Source organism: Arachis stenosperma, chromosome 9 (genome assembly GCF_014773155.1).
Source record: "Arachis stenosperma cultivar V10309 chromosome 9, arast.V10309.gnm1.PFL2, whole genome shotgun sequence".
In the NCBI taxonomy this organism is placed as follows: domain Eukaryota; kingdom Viridiplantae; phylum Streptophyta; class Magnoliopsida; order Fabales; family Fabaceae; genus Arachis; species Arachis stenosperma.
In genome coordinates this window covers 158,766,455-158,789,362 of record NC_080385.1, presented here as the reverse complement: position 1 = coordinate 158,789,362, position 22,908 = coordinate 158,766,455, and the positions used below count along the sequence as shown (strand labels likewise).

At 27.7% G+C, this 22,908-nt stretch overlaps 1 protein-coding gene across 1 annotated transcript; it reads right to left on the bottom strand.

The window, feature by feature from the left end:
• Positions 1–20,499: 20,499 nt before the first annotated feature.
• Positions 20,500–22,482, bottom strand: LOC130948309 (uncharacterized). Its single transcript, XM_057877027.1, has 2 exons — positions 21,609–22,482; positions 20,500–21,471 (listed from the first exon to the last, which is right to left on the bottom strand). The coding sequence occupies exons 1-2, from the start codon at positions 22,480–22,482 to the stop codon at positions 20,627–20,629; spliced, it is 1,719 nt and encodes a 572-aa protein (XP_057733010.1). The 3' UTR covers positions 20,500–20,626.
• Positions 22,483–22,908: the final 426 nt, after the last annotated feature.

Here is a 22,908-nt window from a genome sequence, read left to right as displayed (position 1 = left end):
ACTTATTTTTAATATGTGTGTTGTATTTTAAAAATTTGTATTTTAAGCATAATTTGTATTTAACTTATTTTTAATGTGTATGTTGTATTTAACAATAATTATCATCAAATTTATCATTAACATAATCATAATTATCACTAATCATATCATAACCTTTTACACATATCTCAATTTAATTATTCCAATCCGTAAGTGAAACTATGCCACCATCTTCATTGTGGGAGAGACAAACTACTATCAATTCCAATCTTTTCTTCTTTATTTTATGCAAATTTTTCAGTTTTTGAGTTGATAATTAATTAGCCTGTTAAATCTTTAATTCATTAAATCTTTTCTCATAACTTTAATTACCTTATTTACTCTTTTCACTGTTAATTAAGTTCAACAAGTTAATTTATCCATCAACTTAATAAATTAACATAACCATATAATTCTTTGGCCAACTAAACTCTCAAACAAACTTTAACTCTATTTTAAATTTAGAATTCTTTCAAGACATAATTTTTTTAATTAGAAAATTAAATAAATCTCCAAGACAACGTCTCTAGTCTTTATAAAAACACATCAATCCTCATTATCTTTATTATTCAATTGCATTCGAATCATATTAAATTTTGGCAGAACCTTCTCTAAAATTCGGATATTTATCCCCTTCAAAGGTTTCATCTAAACCAAACATCTCTCAAACTCTTATCAAACCATTTTCAATATTAAATAGTTTCTCAACATATACCAATCAAACATAATCAAGATCATAATCCTTTATAATTATATTTAGGGATAAGTACTTTTTTCGTCCCCAAGGTCTAGGGTCAAAATCAAAATCGTCCCCGACCTTTTTTTGTTATTAAAATCATCCTCAACGTTTAAAAACGATTTAAAATCATCCTTTCTCGAATTTTTAGACCAAAATACCCTTAACTATTAATAAAAACTAAAAATAATATTAAAAAAAAACCACCCCACCCAATTTCTTCGTCTCTCTCCTCCCCCCCCCCCCCAATTTCTTCGTCTCTCTCTCCATCACCCCCAACCCGCCGCCGCCCCGGGTCCAGCCCGCCGCCGCCCCGCGTCCAGCCCGCAGCCGCCCCGCGTCCAGGCCACCGCCACCCAGCGTCCAGCCCGCGCTGCCCCGCGTTCAGCCCGCCGCCACCCCTGCTTTTGCTTTCTGCCTTCTGCTTCTTCTTATTCTTTTTCTTCTTCTTCTATGAACTGAATTTTTGATTAAATTTGTTGTTGTTGCTGAAATTTAAATTTCTGAATTTTTGATAAAATTTGTTGTTGTTGCTGATGAAATCTGATGATGATGATGATGATGACCATGAAGAGAGGGCATGAGGAAGGGGGTTGGGGGTTACGGTAAGGGAGTGGGGTGAGGGGTAAGGGGGTGAAGGGTGGGAGGGGGTTACAGTGAGAGGGAGTGGGTGAGGGATGAAGGGGTGGGAGGGGGGTTACGGTAGGAGGGAAAGGGAGACGGAGAAGGGGAGGAGGGAAGGGGAGACGGGGAGGGGAGACCAGGGGGGGGGTGGGGGTGGGGGTGGGGGGAGGGGAGGGGAGAAGGGGAGACCGGGGGTGGGGTGGGGGTGGGGGCAGGGGGGGGGAGGCGGGAAGGGGAGGAGGGAAGGGAGGGGGAGGGGGAGGAGGAGGGGAGGGGAGACCGGGGTTGGGGGAGGGGGTGGGGTGGGCGAGGGGAGGGGAGGGCGGGAAGTGGAGGAGGAGGGGGGAAGGGTAGACCGGTGAGGAGTGGGAGGAGGGGTTACAGTGGAGAGGGAGTGGGGTGAGGGGTGGGAGGGGGTTACGGTGAGGGAGGGTGGTGGTAATGGTGGTGGTGGTGGTAGGAGAATGATGATGATGAGGGTATTTTGGTCCAAAAATTCAGGAAATGATGATTTTAAAGCGTTTTTAAACGTTGAGGATGATTTTAATAAAAAAAAAGATCGGGGACGATTTTGATTTCGACCCCAGACCTTGGGGACGAAAAAAGTACTTATCCCTTATATTTATCATAAAAAAAACAGTCCAATTAATTCATAAGACTCAAACAATCACCAAAAATATATTTTTTCACATCGATATTGATTTATATAAATTCTTTGAAATAAAAGTAAATTTTAAGAAAATCCCTTACCTCAATCGTGACTTAATTTCACTGAACTAACGGCAACAACATAAACGTGACAACAACAGTAGTATTAGCAATTCCGATGACTCTCCGTAACAGTAGTAACCACAATGCAACATGCGATTACTATAACTCAACCCTAAGCAGGGGCAGAACTTACTTCAGACAAGGGGGCCATGCCCCCAAACTTTTATTAAAAAAATTAGTATTATTTTTTTAAAAAATAAAAAATAGTTTAGTTGGCTCAAATACTTTATTATGACTTAAAATACCAAAGTTCAATCTTCATCTCTTACTTTTATTACACAATAGTTTTTAGTTTTAAACATTCAAAACATGTTGGATTTGGATTGAACTCAGTGTATTCACATTTCATAGCTCTCTATTCAATAAGCAACACTCATTTTACATTTGAGTTCAAATATAAAAAATAAGTATTTTTTATTTATGTAATTTAATATTATTTTATATTTTACTGTTTATTTAATTTAATTTTTTATATGATAAAAAATATTAGAATATTTAATAAGTATTGATATTATTGTATTTGTATAAATTGAAAAAAATTTCAATAAATATTATAAATTTTAATATTTGTCCTTCTAACTTCTTTTTTACATATTTTACAGGATATATATTCAAATTTTTATATAAAATAATCATAAAAAATCAAAGAATTGATGCATTTTTTAAGAGGAAGGCTAATATTCAAGAAGGAGAACATATAACTTTTATAATATTAACACCTGTAAATAGTTCTTCTACTTTAATGAATCACGAAGAAAGTGAGATACAACCTTCAAAAGTTTAAAGAGTTACATCTGATGAGTTTGACCTTAATTCTTTGGAACGAGACCCTGAAAAAGACTTTAAATTTGATAATATCACCCAAATTAGAGAGATGAGGTTAGACAAACTTATCTTAAATAGGGTTCATATCAAAAGCATCTTGATAATTATCTTCTATCTAACCCCCCAAAATTTTGTTTCAAGTTCCGTCGCTAACCTTAAGATATCAATACCTCAAAATCTTTAACAACTAATAATAGAATACTAACAGCGAAAATACCAAACCAATAATACTTACTGTAATCTAAGAGAAACAAAAAAAAATGGAGCAATGGCAGCTCCAATGGCCCTCACCATCAAGAATAGAACTTGACAAAAATAGAACAGAAAGCTATATAAAAAGTTGACTTTTTAATAAAAACGATTAAAAATAAGACATTAAAAAATTAATTTATATTTTTAATGTATTTATTATATTAAAAACAAATTAAATAGTTAACCACTAAAAATATTCTCAAATTATTCAAACGCTGACAAAAATACCCTCAAATTTTATTATCAACAAAAATAGATTCAAATAATTTAAAAACATAATAAAAATACTCAACAGTAAATACATTTTTTAAAAAAATTTTTTAGAGATTTAATTTTCATGTAATTTTTTGCAATAATGATTATAAAAATGAGATATTTTTATTTTTAAAATTTGGTAATTTTTTGTTAAATATATATTTTTGAATTTTTTTTGTTAACAACCAATAATACATTTAAAAAATCACAAAAAAATATATACTTAACAAAAAATCACTAAATTTTAAAAATAATAATATCTTATTTTTCTAATCGTTTTTGCAAAAAATCGCATCAAAATTTAATCTCTAATATATTTTTTGAGAAATACATATTTAATGTTAGTTTTTTTGTAAGATTATCTAACATTAAATATGTATTTCTCAAAAAATACATTAGAGATTGAATTTTTATACAATTTTTTATAATAATGATTAAAAAAATGAGATATTATTATTCTTAAATTTTGGTAATTTTTCGTTAAGTATATAATTTTTTATAATTTATTTGTTAACAACTTATAATACCTTTAAAAAATCACAAAAAATATATACTTTGTAAAAAATTATCAAATTTTAAGAATAATAATATCGCATATTTTTAATAATTATTACAAAAAAATACATCAAAATTCAATTTTTAAGGTATTTTTTGAAAATATATATTTGTTGTTAGGTATTTTTGTTGCATTTTTAAATGATTTAAGGAAATTTTTTTTATAATAAAATTTAGGAGTATTTTTGTCAGCATTTGAATAATTCGAAAATATTTTTAGTAGTTAATCCTAAATTAAAATATAAAAGTTGACTTTTTAATAAAAATCTATACTAAAATCTATCTTAGTTCTCGTATACAAAAAATACAAAAAAGACTAATTTTTAATAATATTTTAAATTCGTTCTTAAAAAAATTTTAATTGATCTATTTAAGTCTGAAAATTTTAATTATCAAAGTAGCCTTTAACTTTTTATGTTGTTAGAAGTATCAATTTTGTTAAAAATTAGACATTTATTTTTGTAATTATTTAATAAAGACATAATAATTCTTAAAAAAATTTAAAATTTTGAAATCAATCATTTTGTATAAATGAATATTTTTACGTGAAGTCTAATTTATTTAACAAAATAAAAATTTAAAGACTAACTTAATCAAATTTTAAAGACATATTTTGGATATGACACTCATTAATATTTATCAAACACGCATGTTTGTTGTGTCTAACTTTATCATAATAAAAAATAAAAAAATTTTCGCCAGACACAATTGAACACATTTAAACACACCTAAATATCATCACATGTTAACGTATCCTTTATTATTGTTAACATGTATTTTTGAAATAAATTTAAAAATAATATATATTATTGTTCATTAAAATAAAATATTTTAAATATTTTATATAATTAAAATAAAATATTAAAAATAATTAAAAAATTAATTTATATTTTAATATCAATAAAAAATTAAAATATTATTATAATTTATCTAAAAATATTTTATATTTTATATATATACATGTCTTAATGTCTTATAAAATTTTAAAATTCGTATATCGATATATCTCATACATATTATGTCGTATCTCGTATTCATATTAGTATCTATATATCATAATTCTTTAACATTTCTCTTAAAAAAAAAAAACTAATTTAGTTATTAGTTATTACTATTCCACTTTTTCCTACACGAATGGTTGTGTCCTGTGCCCTGTGCGTGTAAGTCTTTAAATAGTCGTCGTTATAAGTTATGAGAAATTCTTTTGTAGTTTCATATTCCTAAATAATAGCATATTGCCCTATTCTACTCTTACTTTCTTTTTAATGGTATTCTCTAGTCGTCGCATAAGTTAAGAAATAATCCATCATAAATCAAAATTTTATTTAAAAATTTATTATTGGTTAATAAATTAATATATAATTATATATATAAGACAAAATTTAAATTTTAATATTTATTTAATCAAATTAATAAACTAATTATTAGACTAATCAAAATTAATTTATTCTACTCATGCCTAAAAAAAATCATTTATCATAAAAGACTTAAAATTTCGACAAAGTCTAAGGTTTAGATTATTCATGTTTGAATCTTATTAAGTTTTTTAACAGACAAAATTTACTATCATTTTATACAATTATTTTACTCCTTTTTTTTAAATTATCAATAACAAATAAATTTATAATTTCAATTTTGTTTTATAATTTTATTTAGGAAGTGAAAATAATTTTTTTTATAATTATTTCAATGTTTTGATGTTTATATAAGTTTTAGATTTAAATTTGGAGGAGAATTTTATTTTTTTATAAAAAACATTTCTTTTTTTTTAAATGAACAAAATGCATAATTGAAACGGATAAACAAATAAATTTAAGAACTAAAACTTGAAGATTAAAAAGAGTAAATACAAGGTAAAATAAAATGTAAAAGTTAAAATAAATTTACGGTAGTTTTTCTTAATATATACATATACATAAATTATTCTATACATATACATAAATAAAAAAATATGTGAATTATATTTTATTAAACTTTATGTTACTGGTTATTAAAAATATTTAAATCACATATATTAATTATTTTTTGTTATAATTATTCCGTTTTATATATATATGATTTTTTTTATTCTACAATCATGCAATAATTTTTTTTATATGTATATATATTCCTCAATTCCAGCTCCATTCATACGCATATTAACAGTTTTTTCTAATAGTGATGTTTTAATTTTTTATTTTTCTTTTTTTTCACGTATCTTTTTTTTTTAAATAGTGATGTTTTAATATTTTTTTAAATATATTTTTCTTAATAATTACGTTACTAATCTGATATATAAAATGAGAAAAAAAGGTGATACATATATCCAAGAAAGAAAATAAACTTAAAAATCAGAAAAAAAAATTATATTAACAAATATAAAAATAATATATTCAAAAAGAATAGTCGTAATATATAAATTCAATCAATAATTTAAATTTTTCTAAAACTAATTTAATCAAATACCAATATTATAAATAAATTACTTAAATAATATTTAATATATTCTAGTCTTTAGACACGTATAGATTAGAGTCATTCTCGTAACGACAACAAACTAAAACAACATCAGAAGTTCGAACATTTAGAATTCATACAAATTCACACCATTCCTTTGTTTTTTGAAAACTTTCTGTATCCCTGATAGAGTTGAATTGAAATTCCTTTTATGAAAAAAGAGTTACGGAGATGACTTTGATGTGTTAGAGACTAAAATCCGGAAGTCACTATTTATATTTGAGTGTGACACCCATTAAACCCGAGAGACCAAATAAAATAGTATATCTGGTTTTATTTTCATTTAATTCTAAATCAAAAGTAATAATGACTTATTTAATTCAACATTTATGATAATAAATGAGATGACCATTATATAAGTCATTTAATGTAAAATAGCTTAATTTATGATTATAATTAATATATGTATTGTCCATAAATAGATTAGAAAATAACAATTTTGTAACAAAATCATCTTTCAATTTGAATTACGATTAATTGATTGATAGAAATTATAATAAATTGTATGATATTTAAATAATTAACCAAATCAATTAGTTGATATAATTAATTTATTATAATAAAATAAATTTAATGAGTTAAAAGAAATAAATTGAAAAACACCATCAAGAATATGTTACGACAGTTTTATCATTAAATGCAGAAATTTAATTTTTACATAATAGAATAGATATTTACAAATTATTATATTAAACACAGACTAAAAAAATACACTAAACAAAATAAAAGTATCAATGGTAATATATAACCTAAAAAATTACTTAAATTAAAAAAGAACATATGATGAATTATAATAAACCTATATATGAGAAGTAAAAGTAAAATAAACAATTAAAAATAAACTAAAAAGAGCAATTAAAAAATTTAAAGAAGATAGAAAAGATAATGTGTGGAGTAGATAAAAAATATATTGTAATAGAAGATTAATATAATTAATTAATACAAAGGATGAAAGAGAAAAATTAAAAAACAATCTTATTAAAAAAATTTCAAAAAAAATATTAAAAAAACCTATTAATCAACTTTTATAAAAATATTACAAAAAATATAAATTATCTTTAAATAAAATAATAATACCCTTAAAAATTATTAATAAAAATAAATAAAAAAAAGAATTAATATAAAATAAAATCATAGAAAAATATTAGCAAAATTAAGATAAAAAAATAAAAATAAAAAATTACAAATATTTTACCTGAAGTATAAAATAGACAAGGAGGAAAGGGACATATAAAATAATAAGATAATAATTTGAATTAATTGAGTTCATTTATTTCATTGCTTTATATATTATTTATTAAATAATTTTATATTTATCTCAATCATATTAAATAATAAATTAGTTATAATTAATTTAGTTTAATGAATCAAACAAAATTTAAAATAATTTGATATTTACTCTAATTAAATTAAATATTTGAATTTATGATTAATATAATTTAATGAATCAAATAAAATATTAAATAATGAAATATTTATCCTAAACATATAAAATTACATAATTGATTAGTTATAATTAATACAATTGAATGAATCAAACACATTAAATTGAAAAATAATTTAGTTAATTTGTGTCTTAAGGACACATTTCAAAAATATTTATTTTTCAACAACTTTTATAAAAGATTTTTTATAATATTTTTAACCCTATAGTCTAAAGGCACAATTATAATAACTCATTGAAAAGTACTTAATTAGTTAATATAAATAATTAATATAATTGATTTAGTTCAATAAATTAAAAGAAACAAATGTGAAAGGAAGAGATAAAAAAAGTAAAATTATAAAAATATATATCCATTAAAAAACAATAAAAAAAGTCCCTTTTAGTTTTTTATTTATTAATTATTATTTTATTATAATTAATTTCACAATATTTATTACACATTATTCATCTTATAAATTAATACAATCAATTTATTGATATCAATTATCGATAATTAATTATAATTGATATAACTCATTTTACTATGCTTTTTAAATAAAAAATAAAAAATGCAAGTCTCAATTTTTCGTTAAAGTAAAATAAAATAAAATATATAAATTGAGTAGATATAAATCCGAAAATTATAAATTTTATTAACAACTCAAATAAATTAGTACCATAAAATTAAATTTAATGTCTTTTTTAAAAATAATTACTGACTTTTTATTCTTTTAATTATTAATAATTTAAATAAAATAATATCCTATAACTTATTTTGTTATTTATTTTAAGTAATTACTAACATAGTTGTTAGTAATACCAAGTGTATATTATCAACATAACTTTATTATCGTCATTGCAATTTTGTACCGTCTTACTTTTTTTAATTGTTATTATGTTATTAGATTTATTAAATAATATTAAAAAAATCTTTAAAAATAGAAATAGCGATGACACCTTAAATAATTAATTTAATAGAATTAAATTTAAACAAATAAAATGATTCAATCAATTATATAAATAATAGTATATTTATAAATATTAATATTGAAAATAGTCTCACTAATGTAAATGATCAATACAATAATTATATGAAAAAACAATTGATTACATGATTGCATAATTTTCAAGATCCTATGTAGTTGAATCTAACGGACAGATAAAAAAATATTTATTATGATAATGTCCTAATATTTTAGTATACTATAAATAATATTATAAATTAATATATCATATTATAATTTTAAGTCAACTCCTTAAACACATTATAACATAAACCATCTAAAAAGATACACCAAATTAATGAATATCACATGGGTCACAACATACACTCTAAATTGTCACGATATTTCAAATAAAAAAGAGCATCAATATAGAGAAATCAATGAATATATAACTAAAATAAAGAGCAATAAAGAGATACACAAAAAAAATAATAAAGAGAATCAATAAACATTAACATATAAAAAACATATACGAACAATGTATATATTAATTGTGAATCATATAAAAAGACTCTATATATATATATATATGAATTGAAATACACATGATAAAATAGAATATTACAGAACAAAATTATAGTAAAATTATTTCAAAACAACATAAAAATGACACATTTTTTTTGTTAATTTTAATCAGAAGTTGAAATTTATAAAAAAAAAGTATGCGTCTAATAATAAGCAATTAAAATAAACAAAAAATTTAAAAAAATAAAAAAATAAAATGTATAAATAAAGATAAAAGAAACAAAAATTCAATAAATTATAAAAATTGTACCCAATCACGAGAGAGGGGGAGAGAGGGAAGGATGGGAGAGAAAGAAAAGAAAGCGAATGAGTAAAAAATATTTGAACTGGTATAAATAAATAGTATTGATAAAAATAAACTAATTAAATTAATTTATATATTTTGTTATCATATTTATTATTTATTAAATAATTCGATATTTACTCCAATAAAAAAATAATTAATATAATTAATTATAATTAATCAATTCATATAAAGTATAATAAATGGTGAGATTTGAATGTCTAGTCAAATTAATTAATTGATATAATAAAATAATTATAACTAATTTACTTTAACGAATTAAATGGAATAAATCAGGAAATACCTTAAGAGCATGATGCATCAATTTTGTTATTAAGTGCAAAAATCTGATTAATAAAATTATTCTAATAACAAAAAGTTTAAAATAAGAAAATTTAAACATATTACCGATCGCTGAAATTGCATATCCGAGTTTGTCACGAATTTAGTAAAATTAAACTTAAACTGAGGGAATTCAATCTCATTATGTGCTCCACTTCGAAGATCTTTGGGCAGACGTAAAAAGCATTGAGGGGATGGAACTTAAACTTGCCCTATAAAGTTCCATGGAAACAATTCTTCAATAAAAAATCGAGCTCCTCCCAAGAAAGCTAACTTTAACCACATTCCATTAGGTTGGTCATAATAGGTGAGTAGATCCAACCATCCTTCGGTAAAGTAGATATTATTGCCCCTTCTTTGAACGCTTACATCCATGTAGTTGGAACCGGAATCAGTGAAGACAACTCGATGAGGTATTTTATGGATGTGATACATTGTAAATGATTGTGGCAAAAGACAATCGAACTGGAACATTAGACGATAAGAATAAGTTAGAGTAACAACAATTAATAAATAATCAAAAGAATAATATAATAGAATGAATATATGAAAAACATTATAAAAATTTATAAATTGTACCTTAAAATGATCAATTTCAATGAAAAACGAAGAATACATTCTTATTCTATGAAGTAGTAAAAAAAATATAAAATTATAAGTTGACTCTCAAATTTAGATTCATGTACCACAGAAAAATACTATATATAGACTTTAATAAAATAAAAATAAATATGTAAATTATTTATTATTAAGGTAATTTTTTATTAAATATAGTAATTATGCATCATATATTAATTTTGTTAAAATTATATAATGCATCATATATTAATTTTGTTAAAATTATATAATTTTATCATATCATAATTAGAATTATTATCTTCTATCATGATCAAAGAAATTTCAGACAATAAATAAGAATATTATACCTAATATACACAGATTGAAATAGAAAGGAGGTAGAGATATATTATCATGGACAGGTTTAATAACTTAAAATATTTGAAATAAGTATCATAAGAAATAGAATTATAACGGGTTAAAGTAATAAAAAAATAACTTGTACAATTATTATATGCTAATGCTAAAAATAATTTTACGTAACCTCTATTATAATTTTTACGATTACCCGTAATAAATTATTATAATTTTAAGTTGTTACTTTACCCACGTGATAATTTCAATTTTATCAATTACAATTCATTATTATTATTATTATTATTATTATTATTATTATTATTATTGAATAATGAATAAGAATTAAAATTATATTAATATTTTTATAATTAATATAATTAAAATAACTAAAAATATTTAAAATTAATTTGCGTTATTAATATTATAAGATTTGATCATTTTATGATTAGAATCAAATATTCTTATCATGATTACCATGATCGGTGTCATTATCATATCATTATTATTATTATTATTATTATTATTATTATTATTATTATTATTATTATTATTATTATTATTATAAAAGTATTTTTAATTGATAATTAAAAAGTAGTTTAATAGTGCATTAAATATTGATTTGATATAATTATAATGAAGATATGTTCTTAAATTAGTATAATTATATATTATTCATTAAATATTAATTATAATATAATTATAATAAAGATATTTTTATAAAATTATTTAAAATAGATAAAAAATTTCATTCATTTTGAAGGAAAAACGGACTCACGAGAGATCGACACTCACCTTTATTAACTGGGGTAAAACCCAATTTTAGTATATTAAACAAATTTAATCACCCGTGCCATGCACGTGATAAGATTGAAATTATAATTTTATGTTATGTTAAATTTCATTTTAATTATAATAATTTAATTAATAAAAAAATTACTTGTATGCGTTATTTTTCTTTTCTTAATATAGTGTTAATTGTATTAACTATAAAATAGTTATTTAATCTACTTTTTTTCAATAAATCAGGCATATATACTCAATATGACCATAAATAATCTAGTAATACTTAAATCTACCAACAAAGTTTTATATGTTGGTTTACTGTGAAGTAAGAAAATATCAAAATCAGCTCAAAATGAAGAACAAATTAAAAGAGAATTCTAATGCAGAAAATTTTGTAATAAACAATAAATAATTTAAACCTACTGAATAATAATTCAATGCTAACTTTTGATACCTGCAAAATATATACATGAAACAACACTGTATCAATGTTTGTATATAAAATTATATGATTATCGTAATTATAAAATTGTTTGTCAAGAGAATAAAATTATACGACTTATTATATATATATATATATATATATATATATATATATATATATATACTTATTACAAACTATATGAATTTTTAATGGAGATACTGGATACTAATAGAAAAAATTATATAAATAGAAATTATTTAATTTCAATTTTAATTTCATATAACAAAACAGTGGTTTTCAAAAATTATGGAATCTTTTTTTGACATATGTATTATGCCATACGTATAAATTATACAGGTTATTATATAAATTCATATATATACATAACAAAACAGTTTAATATTATATATTTTTTACATTAATTATATGCCAATATTTTGAAAAAAGAGATAAAAGAAGAGATATATAAATATGTGGGTAAAAAACCCAAATAAGCCAAGGAGAGTTGGAAATTACCCAAATCAGCCAAATCAAAAATTCACACCTGAATCCACCAGGACGAATTATTATATAATTCGAATCAATTAGATTCGAATTATGCTAACAAGTAATTCGAATTGATATGATTCGAATTACTAGGAAGGCAACAAACTAATGAAGTTCGAAACAACTCGTTTCGAATTATATCAACCTAATTCGAATTTAATTAATTCGAATTACTAGGAGAAGTGTACAATAGAGAGGTTCGAATCTAGTTGATTCGAATTAGGTGAAAATTGAGTTGCATAGTAATTCGAATCAACTTGATTCGAATTACAAGGGATTCGGCTATAAAAGGAGTTCGAGCCAAGTTCATTCGAATCACTTTCTCATTCTCCAACCCCACCAAATCCCAGAGAAGAAGACCAACGTTCAGTACGAGTGCGACCAGAGCGGCTGTTTCTGTCGATGGGGGACGATCCGGGAAGGCTTTATCGTTTGGATGGAGTAGCTCATATCGCCAGTGTGATCAACGACGAGGTTAGTGGTTTATGAAGGCGGTTTATGATAACGGTATTTGTTAATGGTTTTTTATAGTGGTTTATGTTACTGTTAGTGGTTTAGGATAGTGGTTTAGGAAAGTAGTGTAGGCTAGTGGTTTTTGTTAATGATTTTTTATAGCGGTTTATTTAAGTGTTAGCGGTGTAAGCAAGTGGTTTAGGCCAGTAGTTTTTTTTAGTGGTATTTGAAATTATTTTTTGTAAGCGGTTTGTGTTAATGGTTTTGGATAGTGGTTTTAGTGATGGTTAGCGGTTTGGGATCGTGGTTTAGGTTGGTGGTGTAGGACAGTGGTTTTTGTTAATGGTTTTTTTTAGCGGTTTATTTTATTGTTAGCGATTTAAGCAAGCGGTTTAGGCCAGTGATTTTTGTTAGCGATTTTTGTACTCGGTTTTTGTTAACGGTTTTGGATAGTGGATTCAGTGATGGTTTAGCGGTTAACGGTAGTGGTTTATGATAAATGTGAAAATGCATATGTTTTTGTTAATGGTATTGGCACGTAGTTTGAGTGAGCGGTTTGTGTATGAAATGTCGGTCGTTTGTCTCATATATCTTTTACCCATCATGATTTATTTTCTGGTTCCTTATAAAATATATCGCTTATGTTAGTGGTTTGTGCATCTGTTCTAATTATGCGGTTTATGTACTGGCCAGCCTCGTCGTTGCATATTCAGCGTTAGGAGGCAGCAGGGGATGCGTCTTGATGAGAGGTATGTTCCGTACTTGCAGATGGCCGGACTTTACCATCTTGCGAGACTGAACGACAGATGGTTCCGACTAGACGAGCCCCTAGTCAGCGCATTCGTCGAGAGGTGGCGGCCTGAGACGCACACCTTCCACATGCCGTTCGGAGAGTGCACTATCACGCTTCAGGACGTCGCATACCAGTTGGGGTTGCCAGTCGACGGAGATTACGTTAGTGGTTGCCTTACCGACTTCCACCTTTACATTGAGGGTGGGAGACCTGCTTGGCAGTGGTTCCATGAGTTGCTCGGTGTTTTACCTCCCGAGAAACCAGGTGAGAAATTCGCAGTCAACTGCACCTGGTTTCAGGAGACATTTGCAGAGTGTCCAGACGGGGCAGATGAGGAGACAGTTAGGCGCTTTGCCCGGGCCTATATCATGATGTTATTGGGTACGCAGCTGTTTGCCGACAAGTCCGGCAATCGTATACACATCAGATGGCTACCTTGTTGCTCGGCTTGAGGAGATGGGTCGCTACAGTTGGGCGTCGGCGGCACTAGCATGGCTGTACAGGTGCATGTGCCGAGTCGCCAACAGACATGTGGTGAAGTTAGCTGGCCCGTTACAGTTATTACAGTCTTGGATCTTCTGGAGGTTTTCCACTCTTAGACCATCTGGGTATGATGAGATCAGCTGGCCCCTTGCCTCGAGGTACCATTATTGTTTTGTACTATATTCTTCTTTTTTTTTATTTTCAATTATGCAACCAATTCTTCTGTTTCGTACGCAGAGGTCTGGTTACAATCCTGGGATTAGCAACAAGGGACCTCGGGGACAGATGGCTCGCATGAAGATCGACTTGTTACAGCCTCGGCAGGTAACTACGTAGAACATTTGTGTATCTGAAGTCATTGTTTCAGTTTATAGCTCTTAACTAAGTGTACAAACGATTTTATTTTGATTTTTTCAATTCATATGGATGCCCTATAGCGCACTCGACGTCATCCAGGTTGTCCATCTGAGGTCTTGGAGCCTCGGCATACGATGTTATGGCGATGCAGGACGTCCCTGATTTATTTTGCGGTTGTCGAGTGGCATCAGGTTGATAGAGTTTTACCTCAGTTTGGCGGCGTTCAGCCCATACCGTCTCCCGCCCTGAACATCGACTTCCTGATGTCGAAGGACGGGAGAGGAGGTGACCGTTGGTTCCCGGCACAGTACCCTGAGTGGCATCTTCACTGGCAGGAGCGTGCTGATCACATTCTACAGTTTGACATCGTGCCCGACCCCGGACCGTCACATGAGTTCTTGACATGGTGGTATCAGCACGGAAAGAGGTTTTTGTCGCCGGAGATGTTATTGGGGGATCCGAGAGGTGTTCCTATTCCAGATGAGGCGACGCAGAGGGGTGCAGGCCGACTTCCAGATATGGACCGGGTCGAGGATGTTCCTGACAGACATCGTGTTGAGCGGAGAGCACGAGTTGGGACACGTCGTAGCCAGCGTGAGTGGAACTGGGTGGATCGGGCTATGGATGACGTCGACGACCCAGTTAGGGGTGGGGGGAGAGTTCGTGGTCGTGGATGCAGGAGGAGGGTGGGTGCTGCTAGAGAGGGTGGCCAGATGCCTGGGGTAGGTGATGTTGCGGGGTTGATAGGGCCCATCATGGCGGGCATGATGGTGGGCCGCGTGGATCTGGTATGGGAGATCCCACGAGTCACGCTGATGCTGGGCTTGGTGATGGAGGTCTTGGAGATTATTTCGTAGGTGTTCCCGGTGATGATCATACCCTTCAAGAGAGCACTCCATGGGTGAGTCCTGGCTCGATGTTTGGAGACTTCCTTGCTAGTGATGGCGTTGTGGCCGAGTTCGGTGGGCCGCATTTCCTTGATGATATCTGGACCATCATGCAGGAGGATGAGAAAGTGATTCGAATGAACTTGGCTCGAACTCCTTTTATAGCCGAATCCCTTGTAATTCGAATCAAGTTGATTCGAATTACTATGCAACTCAATTTTCACCTAATTCGAATCAACTAGATTCGAACCTCTCTATTGTGCACTTCTCCTAGTAATTCGAATTAATTAAATTCGAATTAGGTTGATATAATTCGAAACGAGTTGTTTCGAACTTCATTAGTTTGTTGTCTTCCTAGTAATACGAATCATATCAATTCGAATTACTTGTTAGCATAATTCGAATCTAATTGATTCGAATTATATAATAATTCGTCCTGGTGGATTCAGGTGTGGATTTTTGATTTGGCTGATTTGGGTAATTTCCAACTCTCCTTGGCTTATTTGGGTTTTTTACCCTAAATATGTATGATATTATTGCTATATATGAAACAATTTTATATTGCTTTAATTATAAAGACTTACTATAATTATATAAAATTTAATTTGAGGAAATAATTTTCATTGCCATAAATAATATACTAAAACTGTTAGTATATTATCTTCTTTATGGCTAATTGAATTTATCAATGATTTTCCCGTGTAAATCGTTATTACCCAATTTTTAACAATGACTTAATATACAAAATTTGAAATTGAAAATTTTTATTACTAATTTAATTAACTGGTTAATTGAGTAATAATTGTCAAATTATTAAGGTGCAAAATCATTGATTTACTCAATAAATTTCCATATATTATTTATATTTCAAGTAATAATTTAAAATTATATTATTTATCCAGGTAATAATACTATTATTAAAAATTATTTTTTTGCATTGATTTTTAAATTAATTATTAATTAATTATTTTTGTTAAGGTAATTATTTATAAATTATTTCAAACTATATTTTGTTAAGATATAATTATTTAGATTATTACTCATGACACGGGTATAATTTCGTTTTATACCAATTAATCAATTATAATTATATGCCACGGGTGTAATTTCAATTTTATCTATAGTTTATTTTCCGTAATAATATACAATATATTATTTACCGTGATAATTTGATTGGATTGATTTCTATTTTATTTATGTACATAAATGATTAAAATATATAACATAAATATCGTAATTATTATAATTTTATGATATATTTATAATTAAGATATTTTATTAATATTAATTTGATATATTATAATTAAAATACTTTCCCAAAAATGAATCTACTATTATTCATCCACTAATTTTTGGCAATAAACCTTAATATGATTTTTTACATCTCCGCTATGAGAAATAACTATTTAGATATACCAAATAATATGTAACATATTACTACCTGTATAAGTTAAGGTACAAAGACAGAATTTAATTAAGGTGATTGAAACTTTCACCAAATAGAATATGACCTCAATCGAATAAAAAATGGTACTCGATTTTGTATTAATTAGCTAGTCGAAGAAATAACATACTCATTCATTATTCATGTTTCATTATATTTTTTAAATAATATATAGAAAACATATATCATGTGTATAAAAATGTGACTATTAGTAATTTTATTAATAAACCTTTTTTTAAACTATTACTAATTTCAATTTTAATAGAAAATCTGAGGAAATAATTTTGCTTGCCAGGAATAACATACTAAAATTGTTAGTATATTATCTTCTATATGGTTAATTGAATTTATCAATGATTTTCCCGTATAAATCGTTATTACCCAATTTTTAATAACTACTTAATATACAAAATTTCAAATTGGAAATTGTTATTACTAATTCAATTAACTGGTTAATTGAGTAAAAATTGTCAAATTATTAAGGTGCAAAATCATTGATTTACTCAATAAATTTTCATATATTATTTATATATCAAGTAATAAATTGAAATTATATTATTTACCCAGTTAATAATACTATTACTAATAATTATTTTTTGCATTAATTTTTAAATCAATTATTAAATAATTATTTTTGTTAAGATAATTGTTTATAAATTATTTCAAATTATATTTTATTAAGATATAATTATTTATATTATTACTCATGGCACTGATATAATTTCATTTTATACCAATTAATAAATTATAATTATATGACACGGGTGTAATTTTAATTTTATCCACCGATTATTGGCAAATAAATTTATTCCAATTAAAAAAAATCTGTTTTTATTGGTAAATAAATTGTCTTAGGTCACGATTTAATATATGTGTGGTTCATTTTTTGTCAATATAATGAAATGCAAATAAAGAAATAAAGGATAAAAAAAAACTTAATAAATCTGACACTTCATTTTATTAAATTATTTAAAAATAGCACATCCACAAAAATAATCGTAATATATAAATTGAGGCAATAATTTAAAATTCTATAATTATAATTTAATCAAATACTAATAGTAAAAACAAATTACCTAAATAATATTGAACCTATTCTAGTCATTAGTCACGTATAGTATAGAATCATTCTTGTAACGACAACCAACTGAAATAACATCGTAAGTTTCAATATTTAGAATTCGTGCAAAATCAGACCATCCTCTTGTTAGATAAGCTTCATCATCCGCTATCCATGCAATGCAGCAAGGTATAGAATTGTCACATCGAGAAACCAAACTAACTCTTATTTCTCTCAATGACATTGCATGCATGCAAAAGAAAGCTGGTAATTTCTGAAAAAAAAAATCAAAATATGTTAAAAAATTAGTCTAATAATGAACGGCTTAAACTAAGAAAATTTAAATATATTACCAATCATTGAAATTGCATATCTGAATTTGTCACGAATTTAGCAAAACTGAACTGAAACTGAGGGAATTCAATTTCATTATATGCTCCACTTCGAAGATTTTCAGGCAGACGTAAAAAGCATGGAGGAGATGGAACTTGAACTTGCCCTATAAAATTCCATGGAAGCAATTTCTCAATAAAAAATCGAGCTCTTCCTAAGAAATCTAACTTTAACCACATTCCATTGGGTTGGTCATAATAGGTGAGTAGATCCAACCATCATTCGGTAAAGTAGAGACTATTGTCTCTTCTTTGAACGCTTACATCCATGTAGTTGGAACCCGAATCAGTGAAGACAACTCGATGAGGTATTTCATGGATGTGATGCATTGTAAATGATTGTGACAAAAGACAATCGAACTGGAACATTAGACGATAAGAATAACTTAGAGTAATAACAAATAAAAAATTATCAAAAGAATAATATAATAGAATGAGTATATGAAAAATATTATAAAAAATTATAAATTTTACCTTAAAAGCATCAACTTCAATAAAAAAACGAAGAATACATTCTTATTCTATGAAGTAGTAAAAAAACACTAAATATAAAATTATGAATTGACTCTCAAATCTAGATTCATGTACTACAGAAAAACACTATATATAGACTTTAGTAAAACAAAAATAAATATGTAAATTACCTATTATTAAGATAATTTTTTAATAATGTATTAAATATTAATTTGATACAATTATAATGAATATATGTTCCTAAATTAGTATAATTATATATTAATTTCATCATATCACGGGTAACAATGATTTTTTATTATTAGTATTACTATTATTGATATTATTATTATTGATATTATTATTATCATTAAAATGAATACAAATATTTTTAATTAATAATTGATAAGTAGTTTAATAGTGCATTAAATTTTGATTTGGTACAATTATAATGAAGATATATTTTTAAATTAATATAATTATATATTATTCATAAATATTAAATACAAAATAATTATATTAAAAATATTTTTTATAAAATAATTTAGAAAAATTATTTGATATACGTAAATCGGGTAACAAAGATTTTTTATTATTATTATTCTATTATTGATATTATTATTATCATTAAAATTATTAAAAGTATTTTTTAATTGATATTTGATAAATAGTTTAATAGTGCATTAAATATTGATTTGATATAATTATAATGAAGATATATTGCTAAATTAGTATAGTTATATATTATTCATTTAGTATTAATTATAATATAATTACAATAAAATAATTTAGAATAGAAAAAAAAAATTATTCGTTTTGGAAGGAAAACGGAGACACGAGAGATTGACACGTCACCTTTAGTAGTTGGGGGAAAACCCAGTTTTAGTATATTAAGTAGATAGATAGATATAACATATACATATATAGAATGCGAGTTGGTCAGGTAAGGTTGAGGTTTAATCCGCACGAAAATCCTACCCGACTGGATGGGGTCGAGTTGGATACCCGCGGATAAGATACATTTTGCCACTCCTATTTTCAACTCACAAATAAAATAAAGTTAAATTTTAAAAAAAGTTTCAACTCACAAATAAAATTATAGTAAAATTTAAATCCTAGTTTACCTTACTTCACCATTGTGCATACAAGACTAAATAAAACAAATTCTAATATGACTGATTATATTAGTCTACTGGAGCATCAAGCACATAACTTCCAAATTTTCCTAACTTTTGAATTGTTCATTGCATTTTGTTTGGTCATTCCTTATTCGCTAGCCTTGTATAATTAAGTTACGAAGGTTATTCATTCATGTTTTATTTGAACGTTTTAAAACACTTGTGTAGAAGTCCATCAAGTCGAGATCCAACAAAGCAAAGTTTTCACATACACCCAAGTACCACTAAAGTGGCTGGTACACGTCAAAACTTTCCAATAGTTTTTGACATAAAAGACAAAATATAAACAAAGTTTCAGAAAATCAGAGTTATATAAAGTAATCGAAATGAAATACAAACCAAGCTTTCAAAGATAAGGTTTTAGAAGTTCTTCCAACTCGAACCTGAGACGGACTCTTTCTTCATTGATTGAATTGAATACCAGAATTTCCTCACGTTCTTCCATCTGTAATTTCTGGTATTTTCTTTTAAGTTCAGCTTGAGTACTTTCCATTTCGCACAATTCTCGATTAAGGTCTTTCTTTCTCTTGTCAGCTTTGAGGAAAGGATCCCGCAGTGAAGCTATGTCCGCACGGACTCCAGCAAGTTCTTTTTCGAGTTCTTCTTCCCGACAGACCAGTTGATCAAGGGCTTTAGCAGCATGAGCAACATTAGTTTCATATTTTTTATAATTCTTTTGTGAAGATGCATACGATACATCAAGTTGTACAGATTCTGTTTCAATTTGAGACAATCCCTTTTTCAAGTCAGTAAGCTTGTTGTGAGAGACGAGCGAGTTGTTGATAAAGTTTTTAAATTTCTGCACTTGCTTGGAGAAGTTGATGGGCACATGATATTCAAGAGTGGAGCTCAAGATTTCGGAAAGAAGGTTGTTGAGGTCATCTTGATTTAGCCACTCGTCAACGGTGTGCTTGGAGAAATCGACAAGTCTCTTTAAACTTTCAAGAGCACGAGGAGATAACTCTTTAGGAAGATGAGATTCTGGTGATTTCTCGATGGTTGAAGATTGAGATGTGATGTCAATCTTATGAGACAGATTGGAAACAGCTGAGATGAGCTCTTTTAACTCCATTTCTTGTGGGCTAAATGCTTGATCCGATACAGGTTGATGGAAATCTTGATGTGTATCAGGATGAATGGGAGGGGTATCATCGATACTCTTTTCAATTGTTAGCTCCAAGGGTGAAAGCCCTGCATTGAAACCAATATAGAACTGATACTAAACTTTGGTGCATGCAGGAAAAATAATATGTAAAATCATGTTAATACACAAAACTAAGATCCAAATTCATTAATTTTAGGGCACTGTCAAACAAAAGATATCTTACCTTGTCTTTTAGCTTGGAACTCTTTCTGAGCTGTTTGTTTTTGATCCAACTGATTTATATATGGAACAATGCCTTTTAGCAAATCAACTCGTTTATGGATGCTGGTATTTTCCCTCTTCCTTAAACTGTAACTACGCTGATTGTCACTTTTTTCCAAGGAATCTAAGGTCGTCTCAGCATCAATTTGAGACCCCAACTCCTCATTTTCCATCTTTCCATTTTCACAATTTTGCTCACCATGCATGTTCTTTCTTTTCCTTCCAGGAATGTCACCGGGGTTTCGATCTTCTAACTTCCTTTTCCCACCACGTTTTCTACTCCAAACTCTAACTTGCTTCCTCTTCTGAACATCACCATTTGCATCTTCCCCTTCATTATCTATATCAGGTTTTGACTCATTTTCAACATTTGGAACATCTTTGTCATTACTAGGGTGTTGTTCCGTCTTCTGGTTCTTCGGTTTTCTGCCACGTCTCTTCTTCTCACCAAGACCCTCATCCTTGAGATTCTCAGCACAACTTGGAACGCTTGTTCTTACGCGCGTTTTCACAGTCATAGCAGCAGAATCATCATCACCTTTCTTCTTCCTCTCGATCTCCAAGTCCTCCAGCATGTCCTTTTTAAACTTTCTTCCGCGTTTCTTTCTAACAACACTAACTTCTTGAACGGAACAGGAACCTTCAGCCCCATTATCACCACTCTTCAAAAGCTGCTCCTTTTCGTCCACATCCACACCTTCCACGCCTTCATCGACCTGGTCCTCGGCAACCGCGCTTGCCGGGAGGTGGTGAGCAGAGTCACCTTCTTGTTTGTGGGCATCAAAGTTCGGAACTTTATCGGAAAGGGGCTTCTTCGGTAGGAGTGGAGGCTCCATGGAAGGTTCAAATGTGAAAGCTTGATTGTGTGGAAGAAAAACCGAACAAGAAATTGAACAAGAAGAGAAGAGAGTAGAGTGTAAATGAAGATGAATAAATGTGAGAGAGAGAGAGAGAGAGAGAGAGAGAGAGAGAGAGAGAGAGAAACAGTACGATGAAACCGTGGGAGAGCCCTAGTTCCGATTCGCTCTCTTCTCTGTGGGTTTGGTTTGGTTTTTTTTGTCAATTTGTGAAATAGTAATTTCAACTAGTGTTTTTGTCCATAATAAATCTAATATATTTAGACTAAAATTATTTATGATAGACAATAATAAAAAAATTTAAAATATTTAAATGTAATGCAGAATAAAAAACAATAAATAAAAAATAATAATAAAATAGCATATCATTTTAAATTTAAAAGAAAAATTAAATATAATATTTAT

Coding starts and splice junctions, on each gene's coding strand:
- LOC130948309 (XM_057877027.1), bottom strand. CDS start 22,482: ATGGAGCCTCCACTCCTACCGAAGAAGCCCCTTTCCGATAAAGTTCCG. Junction 21,472..21,608: donor GTTCCAAGCTAAAAGACAAG/GTAAGATATCTT, acceptor GTTTCAATGCAG/GGCTTTCACCCTTGGAGCTA.